The sequence below is a fragment of the Lepidochelys kempii genome, chromosome 3 (genome assembly GCF_965140265.1).
Source record: "Lepidochelys kempii isolate rLepKem1 chromosome 3, rLepKem1.hap2, whole genome shotgun sequence".
NCBI lineage: Eukaryota > Metazoa > Chordata > Testudines > Cheloniidae > Lepidochelys > Lepidochelys kempii.
The window spans coordinates 80,237,438-80,248,516 of record NC_133258.1 but is presented as its reverse complement, the minus strand read 5'-3'; the positions used below and the strand labels follow the sequence as shown (position 1 = coordinate 80,248,516).

Here is an 11,079-nt window from a genome sequence, read left to right as displayed (position 1 = left end):
TTCACTTTGGTCTCTAGTATGGTTATTGTTGTTATTACCATGAGCAACGCATACTAGTTAAACCCAGTCTGGCGATGTTTGTCAACCAGTTGTTGCTTAAATAGTAATCCAAGAGGTAGTCAATACCATCATCCTTTTAAAAGCTAGTTACTCTGACATTTGGTTTACTGACAGTGGTAGTAAATATCCTGGGACTTTCCAATATTCTCATAAAAATTCTACCAGAGTCATTTAATTGCAGCCCTGTTTAAGTATAAAACAGAAATGTGTGTTCATAGATCAACCTCACCAGTCAACAATTATGACAGAGGTAACACAACCAACATATCTTAAAGAGGCTGTTGATAGTAACCAAAATAAGGTCTGATGCATTTAACAAGGCTTTGCTTGTCTCTAAAACAAATAATCAAATCTCATTAAGATACCTAGAAAATTAAAATTAGTGCATCTGCACATGTACAAAGCTTTCCCAATTACTTTTAAATCCAGCACAGGGGAATACACATATATATTTTTATGATAAACATTTTCTTACAGATAAATTAATTTAAATTAATTTTAAGACTTAATGAGATTTCCCATGCCCTTTTATAATTCTTCTTACAAAGAATGTTACAGGATCTATAAACACTTTTATGGGGCTCTATTCACAAAACTAAGTATATAACTAAGCAGTAACTCTCGGATAGCACTGGTGCAAAATAAAATTGAGCCAAAAAAGGGGAAGGCATGAGGATTAAAACATACTACAATTGGCAGTCCCCAAAAGCTGATTAAAAGCAGAACATTTTGGAGGCTAAAGATGCCAAATTCGACAACAACTACAACAAAAATGCCCACTTGATTTTCCCCGGCCAAAATAGGCTCTATTTTTTAAAAAATAAAACAAATAGTTTAATCTTTTCAGTATGCAAGTGTGCACCTTGTTTTAGCTTTTATTGGAGGACAAAAAAATCATCCCACAATGTCTTCTGAGAGGAGATCAAATCCAGTATCTTATTTTGGATGGAGGAGGAGATGCAGAAGGAGAGAAATTCCCCATGTTTTAAATTTCATCTCCAGTAGTGTGGGGAAGCTAGGAGTACAGCCCTTTCAGAAACTATTTTAATACAATTATGTGGACTGGTTCCATTGTGAGGTGTTCTGGCACATGTAGTCAGGGAAATGGGAATCAAGGCTGCTCCTATAATGGGCTCTTAAATGGAGAATACTCTACACTTCATCATCAAAAGTGAAGGAACAGTGGGAGGACCCCAAAACATGGATCTGTATAGGATTCCCAAGGACCCATAAATCTCCTTCTCTTATTCATTTGAAGCAGCTTATTTAATCTGAGTAATTGAGGATGAAAACCAGACTTCCTATTGCAATCCAGTGCTAATTAGTTACTTATCACAGCTCTGCAGTTCTGTAGTTAGCTTTAGTGTCTGTGTTTTGTTTTTTGTGAACAGTGCCCACAATCCTTTTGATGAAAAAACAATATATAAACTGTAAAGAACTGTTTGGAGACTTTTCACAATTTCAAATGGATGCTTCATTTTAAACAAGTATTTGCTCTAAAGTACGCAGTGGTGAATTACCAATTTACATATATAGTACAGATAAATAGGTTTGTACCATAGGATCAACAGCCACCTTTAAGGCCAGAGCAGCACAAAGGTGTGTTTATGCGGTAAGTATGAGGTAGCCTTTTGCTGTAAACAGAATAATAATTTTATTGTTACCTATGTAAACGAAGTGGGCTTGATACTTTTTTTTCAGAAGGTCTGAGCACCTAGGACTGCCATTGGAAATCAATGGGAGCTGCAGCTGCTCACCGTATCTGAAAATCAGACCCTGTGAATGTAAAGTCACACATATTCACATAAGCAACCAGTACAGGAATACTGCTTTATCGCTTATTTTCACAGGAAATCATAATACAAAAAGTTGATATCTGATTATAAGAAACGTAGGTGTATGTCAACTCAGAGGTAGTTATTATTGTCAGTATACAACACTTATATAGAGATATAAAGGTCTAAGTCTATTTGGTTTTGTTCTGAGTAAGCAGGCCTGTAGACTATTCTGTAAAGAAAAAAACAACATTACATGGTATATTCCCTGAGCAAAGTTCTTTATCCTGAGTATGCTATGTAATAGTGATCACATTCTAATATACAAAAATAAAACCTAAGCTTTCAATAATAAGATAGGTTTGGTATGTGCTCTTAGCAGTTCAGTCTGGTTTTGGTGCACAAAACTCTTTCAAACTGCACCAGGAAGGTCTGTATGTCAGGATTACTTATTTCCTAATGATCTCAGCTCTGAACTTTTTATATGTAAACAGGGAATGACCAACTTTCAAATCCACAATGGCCTATTTCTATAAGGAACTTTGGTTTAAATTTTCAAAGTGACCTAAGTTTTGCATCTTTGCTCTTTAATCTGGTTATTACACCTGCTAGAAGGTTAAGCAATGCCACTTTGATTTGTCTACATAATTTAAATAAGTTTACAATCCTCACGTAAGGCAAGGAAGTACTTCTCTATAGGTACATCACATTCAATATCGTCAAAGGTAAGCTTTGTATTACAGCATACTGAGAACGTCAGTAGAAACCATTGAGATTCTCACAAACACTGTCATGGAATTCAAGCAAAGTTCATCTGCAGGACTCCTGCCCTTCATGGAGGCAGCTGATCGGTATCTATTTACTGCAGCAGCAGCAGCTACAGTAAAAGTTTCATGTGGCAAGACAATTTGGGGAGGGAGGCCTTGCCATACAATGGGCCCGATGCACTGCTGGTGTAAGGCCACTGCAGCCAATGGCATTACAACAGATATGAATTTGGCCTTTTCAGACATGCTATAGTTCTTTTTTGATTATCTGAGCTTAAACCTACCTTCCTGTCTCAATTTTTGTAACAGCCTATGTTTATTGCCAGTGTTAAGGATTATACAGGTTTCTCCAAAGAAATTACATCTGCAATGGGATGATTAGGACATTTTCTTAGGTATAATTTGTTAATTTACCAATTGCAAATGGACCAGGTTAAGGATGGCCAAAGTGTAGCCATGGGTTGGTTAAAGTGCAGCCCAGTGAATTTTAGAATGGGGCTTGCAAACACGTTCTTCAGTGCAGAGGAGCAGTCCCAGCATGCACTGAGCCGAGGCTGGTCTGCAGTCTTCTCCATTTCATGGAAAGCAGATGGAGTCCTAGGGCTTCTGGCAAGTCTCGCACTGTTTGCATGTCCCTGCTCTAAGGCCTCTCTGCGTCAACTGTGTATGTTCTTCACTCAGTACTGTACTTTTACTATATGAATAGCAGGGGATGCTGATGAACTGTAAGTGCCCATATAGTTTTATTCTCCACCAAGGCTGTACCCCAATATGTCACTAACTTTGTATTTCTTCTTCCTTTATCTTAAAAAACCCTAGGGAGTTCTCTCCAAGACTTTCAGTAGTAAACAAGGCGGAAATCCCCTTGATCTATACACTGACTCAGGGGGTCAAATTGGGACCAAGGGAAGCAGCTGCTGCCACCACCCCCGTCCCCACCCCCGTCAAGATTTTCACAAAACTCAAAGGGGGCAGACAGGGTGGTAGCTTGATACCACTCAAACCAATCAGTTCAGAACAACTGACACATTCTCCCCCACACAATGGTCACCTAACTTAAAATTAAACCATATTCATTTAACATAACATTTGAGATCTCAGCACAGAAACTACACATTCATTGTCTTTTCTGGAGTCTACTCCTGAACAAAGATTGTGGCAACAGAGCCATACTTAATCAAGGCATGCCCTTGACAGGTGTGTGGAGAAAAAAACAGCATTGCTACACTTTGGGCATCAAGAACAAAATATCTACCCAAAATAGAGAGTTAGGGGAATGTCTTAGTATTCTTAGTACCATATCATTGGTAGCTTGGAGAGGTGAAGTATCCTTTGGTTCACACAAAAGTAACAGTCATGATCTTAACTGGTTTTTTAAAGCATGTTTCAAGATTGCTGCCAGGAATGAGTATCCAAAAACATTCTGAACCATGACTATTGCTTCACAATGGATGATGTATCCTGGGAAATGGAGAATGTTCTGCTGGTGTGTGTATGTATACATATACAGAGATAGAGATAGTGATTATAGATATGTATACATACAGACAGAAAGACATGATAGAGACACATGCACTCGTGCACACCCACCCACACAGGCAGTAAAACACAAGACACCCTGCTCAAATGTAATTTGCTTGGAGTGATCTGTCTATTAAAAAAAATAAATTCACAGTTCCTCAACAGTAGTTAAAATTTCAGGTCAGCTACTGATAGTGAAATTACTTCCCCTGTTCTTGCATGAGGTAGACATTCCAAGAGGGTAAAGAAAATGAAAGGTTACGACAAAGCTCTAAGTTTTTTTCCTTTTTTGAACAGAAGGCCCCTTTCTGCTTTGTTCTTCAGGTGATGCAGATAACTTACTGGAGGAAGCTTCTTGTGGTGACCTGCCTGAACGTTCTAAGATCTCTGACCTTCCCTCCTGAGAATATGATGGAGATGAATGGCCGTAAGCCCCTCCCCCTTCTCTCAGGAAAGCAGAAGTGGAAGGCTGTGGTTCTGCTTCATATCTTCCCTGAGAACTAGTGGGCTGTTGTGAAACAGTTTTATGAGGGCAGTTAGCCACCATGTGCATGATGCTCTGACAGTAATGGCACTTCTTTGGCTGTGGAGGTAGACTACATTCCTTAGCATGATGATCAAGGCCACCACAGTTGTAGCATCTACAAACGAAAAAGAAAGTCCGTTATAAAATACGTCAATAAAAATATTCTTCAAAACATTAAAGAAAGAACGAGGAAGAACCAAATCTTAAGATATGTAAACAATTTTTAATTTCATGTGAAGACACACAGCACATTTGTAAAACAGTGGGAGTTTCCACTCAATATTTTATAGTATTTATTTTCTGGTTGTAAGGATTTAAGGTGAGATTTTTTTCAGAAGTTTCTCAGTGATTTAGCAGCACAAGTTCCACTGAAAGGGAATAGGACTTGTGTTCCTCAATCACTTAGGTACTATGAAAATCTCATCCTCATTTAGGCCAGATTCCGCCACCTTCATTCATACTGATGAGTATCTTCCACCACAAACACTTTGGTATCACTCACACAGAATCTGGCCCTTACTTAGAGTCTGATTCAAAGCCCACTGAAGTCAATGGGAGTCTATCTACTGACTGTAATAGATCAAGTCCTAAGGCCAGATTTTCAAAGGTATTTAGGTGCCTAAAGATGCATTTAATAGCTTTAAAAACATGGCCTAGGGACACCAGAGGTGAAACTGTGAGGGCTTTTTAGTGTGAGACCCAACAGTCACAGACGCTGTGTGCAAATACATTAGAAAAATATATGAAGGGAATAATAATGACTTTATGTACCCCTCAGTGGTAACAAAAGTTAAAATCCAGAATCAAAAATAAGCTTTATAGTTTATTAAACTGTAAAAATGTATGTTTGGACTCTGCCAAAATGTACCAGTTGTATTTCTCTGCAATAAATAATCTCAGAGAATGTGCTTGGGCTGATAACATTAGAATGGTCCACTAGAGGGCACCAAATATTCAAACATGTGCCCACAATAAAGTCTGTAGCTCATGTAATGTAGATTAAATATCTTTACTTGAATATTTGCAGCAATAAACTGTTTGAGTGCTAGTGTGTTTAATTTGGGTTAATGACTGAAGGTGTGGTTGCAAAAAAATCAGGCTATGATTGCCTACAAGTGCATCCTCACTAATTAGTGCTGTTTGTGCCATATTAGCTACAAGGTAGAAAAGAGTCCTCCATTAAAAGTTGAATAATATGGTGAAATTTGATAAGAAAGAAGTTCATGTTCTTTGATAAACAGTCTCACAGTTTACCCAACCCTTCCAAAGGTATACACCACCTTAAAAACTGTATGGCATCCAAATTAGTCAAATCCAACAGAGCAAAGGAGAAGTTATGATGATAATAGCTAGATCATTTCCCCCACCAAGTAATGGGAAGGAAATCTCTGCAAGGGTCCCTTTGAAGAAGAGTTCCTCCCTGATTCTTTCCTCTGTGGGGCAGAGAAGAGGAATTCAACCTCCCATGATCCAGGAGGTTTATAGGAGGCAGTTCTGGAGCCCGGGGGTTCTCCCCACTGCCCACTGTTGCATGACTTCAGTGAACTCTCCTGCCCCAGGCTGCCCCCTGTACCACCCTTAAAGGGATGTTCTCTCACCATAGAGGAGGTTCTGTAGGAAAAGTTATACAATCCTGTGCTGTGTTACCTTTCTCAGTAATATCTGCATGGATTAGTAGGTAGGGGGAATGATGTGTCCCCAGCCCCAGCTCACCCACCAGATCCCAACAGTGCTGCAAGGGGATGAGTGGGAATGGCGTCATGGACCCAGCAGCCTGAGTGGAAGGTCCTCTCCATGCCTGGATCATTGGGACATAGTAAGAGGGAGATGGTGGCCAGGAGGAAGCTATTGGCAATACCTATTGCTAAGAGGTTGCAGCATGGTTCTGAAAATATAACAGTGAGCATCGTAAAATGGGTTTATTGTTTTCTTCCTTGGAAACCCAGAATTCAACACAACTAAATTTAAGTCTTCCAAAAACAAGTAGACAAACTCCAGAATGTTCAACTATTACATGGCTTTAACCTTTAAAACAGTCATGCCAATGATTAAACACACAGCCAGAATGTAAATACTTTACTGGTAATCTTGTTAACTAAGGGCTCAATCCTGCAGTCCTCAAGCAATACCTCACTGAATGATCCTTATTTATATGACAGGCTCCATTTATGATTTCTTTAAATGAGCACAGTATACATTTTTGTACTATTTGCTAAAAAGAAAATAATTGCATGAACTGTTAAATCATGCACAGAATGCAGGTCTGTGAAGATAATTTCTTTGACGTAATAGGACCATCATGTTACATTCATCTTGACCTTTGTATAGATATTTGCTGTGTTTCTATAATTAGCATTATACATCTTATACATGCATAAATTTAATTCATTGTTTACCATTTTGCTGAGGAAAGTGACACCAAATCACATGATGTGATTTCCATGCTTAACTTACAAACCTGTTAAACAAGGGAAATTCTGCTTACATAGACCTGCTTCAAAGCCCACTGGAGTCACTACGAACTTTTCCATGGATTTCAGTGGGCTTTCGATCTAACTCTTGGTTAGATATTTAAAACTGCAGATCACTGGAAAATTGCAGTTGTAGCCAGAACTCTGCAATCACTTGTGAACATATTTAACTTTGTGACTGCTGTGTTCGTCTACTTGCATGCCCAAACTGAAGCATGGATGTGTGCATGTTTGCCTTAGCTTGTGAAATAGATTTCAGTTTTGGAAGAAAAATTGCTAAAAATAGTATAAAGTTTATACCAGCCTTGAAAAATTGCCATTAATATTTCCAGGCAAGGAGGGGGAACCCTTTCCCTCTAACAACTCTTGCCTACCCATTAGCATGATCCAAAAATTGCTTGCCTTGGCCAAGCTGAATTTTGCAAGGGCAATTTATAATTTGAATAAGTAAAATGATACATAGAATTCCAATGATTTTTTACAAATCCTTGCATAGAATGTTGTAATGACATCAGCTGTGCCCAATTTTTAAAAGTGAAACCAAAAAAAAAAAAAAAAACCCGCTAAAATGAGTCTTTAAGTGGCTTCAGATGAACTGCTAACATTTTTAAATATTCAGTATACATCTGTTTTTTGTGTAATCGGCCAGTAGGATGGAAGAACTGTTTCTCAAACTGAGTCTGTTTGCATGTATTGTAAACTGACCCAGCAATCTTAATTACCCTCTGCAGTTGAAAGGAAAAAAAGAAAATAGGCAGGGTTTTACAAACCACAGTCATCTAGCATTTATTTCCCCAATATTTCAGCAAGGTTAAATAAAATGTTAGATACTTCACACCCATCCTATTCTCTAAGACCAAAATGACAGATATTTCTTATGTTTAGTAAAAATGTTTTCATTGTACATTGTAACATTGTACATTGGTTTCCTTTCCCTCAGTCACTGAAGCTATTGCAAAACAAATGACCAAATTAACGTCTCTTACTGGTATATAGCTATGTTTGTCAGATAAGATCTCTCCAGAACCACTAGATAAAACAGTAAGAGTGACAACTGAAAAATAATGGCAATGATCCCTTCCCTTATCCTTCCTCCCCCAAAGTTCTAGAAAGATACTAAAAAATAAGGGGGGGTGTTATGATTTGAATTTGATATTAAAGAATGGCATTTTCTTGCTTTATTTCTATATAGTATAAGATATGTATTTATTCTGTGACTTCTTATCTATGTGTTAGTAAGGATTGTAATCCACTTTGGGAATGATATATCTGACCTTAATTCTGAAGAGAATTTTATAGCTGTAAATTTAACTTATTTTCACTTCCTTCCTTTAGGATCACATTCATCCAGAAGCTTCCTTTCTCTCTCTCTCTTTTAAAAGAGTTCGAAAATAGGTTAAAGGGCCTCAGTAATAGAGTAGGCTGCAGCCACGGACAAATCAATTTAATCAGTCACTATGGTATGCACTGTGTTATCCAATTCAGTGAACCATTTCGCCTCACCAATTGACCAAAAACCTGCTGTCAGGGCCCCCACTTCCACTCCAGGGGCCTCAATCAGCTTTTGCATCTATATTTATCATTACATCCTGCTTTCAAAATAGTTTAATCCCCCCCCAGTTTACTTAAATTTCTAGTAGCGTTTTTTGTTGCCCTTGTTTTAATAAAAGCTATTATAATTAAACTGTAATTTGGCTTCTCAGCCATGTTTTTGTCACCAAGCAAGTCAGTCTACTGGTTGAAGTGTTGCATTAAATTGTGTATGTGCCTGTTCATGTGTGCCTGGACTTAAACAGGAGGGTGGTATTTATTCAGTTCTTCTGACTATTTCTTCGTTCCTTGTCAATCACTCTTACCAGCAAGACAGCTCACACCCCATTCTGAAATGCTTTCGTTCTCATGGGATTGACACCAAAATGGAAATGGTCAGCCACCTCGGAGCACACAAATGATACCACATGGTATCATTCATGCACATTGAAATGTGGTATTAACCCTTTTGTTCTAGCTGAGAATTCAAAATCCAAACTGTTTGTAATTGCTAATGTGTCAGCTGTATCTTCTTACCTTACTCCACAATGAAATGAAACCTAATACATTATGATACACAGGCACAGGCTGATCTATGTATGGATTTGTATATTCTTGTGTACACACTGTACACATAAATATACAAAACAATAGACAGGCAAGCGTATACAAAGGAAAATTAAGCAAGTGCACATTTGAACATGCACACATAATCCAAACCAATAACACTGGAATAAATGATTATCTAAAATAAAAATACCACTGAAACATGGTGATTTATCTCAGCATCTTAAAATAAAGTTAAAATAAAACAAACTACTATACATCACATGATGTTTAGGTCAACATAAAGTCTAAAGCACAGCAAAAACCATGTATGAGCAACTCCTGATTCTGTTTCTTGGAAACGATCTGCTATAAAAGGAACAGCCCTTCATAGTCTTAATAGGCTCTGATAATTTATTAGGTGACTGCATGCTCAAAACCTAACGCAACATGAAATACAGATAAAGAGATGACAATTATCCTAAATGGGAACACTGCCTCAGTACAGTTAGCTGAGTAAGGGAGGTAGATTAAGACTGCTTCTGAGACACGGAATGAAAAATGTCATGAAATGAAAGCCTTAGGAAATCTGTCTAGCATCATTTAATAACATCCTCAACATACTTTAAAATCAACAGCAAGAAAACAAGTCTATTAAAATCTACAGCTGAGAAAGGAAATATAAAAAACCCACCACCCTAGGAATTTAAGAAACACTTCTCCTTCCAAACACCAGTTCACCATCAATTCATAGTTAAATTGAGAATTTTACAAAGTTGAAGAAAAACCTTAAATGAATAGGAATGAAAATGATATGAATGTAATAGGTGCAATATTAACTGTAACCAAACTGATGACTGGAATTCATTTTAAAATTACCTATGCCTTCAGAAGCTTAAATGCAAAGTAAAAAACACTTCTAGCATTTAGCTTTGCTTAATTTAAACTCATGTTTTCATGTTCATACTTAGAAACAGTTTTATAGTGACACCAGCACTGTCTTGCAAACAGTTTGCCACAGCTTGGGTGATCTAAGCAACAAGGAAGGCCAGCACAATTGTGTGCGTCTTCACGCTGACCTATAATATGATTTGGACAATAATCCAATATATATGATGAGTAGAGAATAATTGTGTAGCTGTATGGTGTTATCTGTTGACAGAAAAAACTTTAAATTACTTACTGGTGACTACATGATTTTTTACATCTACTTAAAGGGCAGGGGAAAGGGAAGGGCTGCGGGCAGCGGTGTTTAACATCTTTTAAATGTTCCCTAGCCAATTCCTTTCCTTTAAATACTAACCAGTAATAAAAACTGCATTTTGGTGCGCTGTGAACAGTGAATGGTTTCTAATACAGTGCGGGGGCTAGTGGTTTAAATGCTTTGAAAGATGGCATGTTATTTTACAGCAAGTGCAAATTAGAGGTTTTACAACACATGACACATAGACTAAAAGAGACCTAAGTTTATAAATAAAGTTTTCTTTAGTCATTAGCTCCACAACATTCTTGAGGAAATGAGAGTTTTGCAAGCAAAACACAGGGAAGTTTTCTCTAATTATCCTATTCTGATGCTAGGGGAGTTAAACTATCCAAGATATAGCAAAAAGATTAACACTGAACATAATTGTTTCAGTATTTAAAGGCTTCAGTGATATTAGTCTGAAGAACAAGATGGTTGGGGGGGAGGGGGGCAGGAGAAGAAGGGAACACCCACACCTTCCCTTGCTGAGCCTGGTTCAGATGTAAACAATTAACCGCAGAACATATATGATGAGAGTAACTGTAACAAAATTGCCTGCCCCTGATGCTGTTTTATCATTCTCTTCAGTCAGGGCAATACAGCAGCTGAAGTCAGAAATGCTTCTCCAGCATTACAAGAT

At 37.7% G+C, this 11,079-nt stretch overlaps 1 protein-coding gene across 3 annotated transcripts in view; it reads right to left on the bottom strand.

Moving 5' to 3' along the window:
• Positions 1-4,394: 4,394 nt before the first annotated feature.
• LIN28B (lin-28 homolog B) overlaps positions 4,395-11,079 on the bottom strand; it is a 178,319-nt gene continuing 171,634 nt past the window's right edge. For all 3 annotated transcript variants that reach the window (XM_073335159.1, XM_073335160.1, XM_073335161.1), the window contains one exon: positions 4,395-4,764. In XM_073335159.1, coding sequence (XP_073191260.1) covers positions 4,395-4,764 — 370 coding nt within the window. The remainder of the gene's footprint in view (positions 4,765-11,079) is intronic.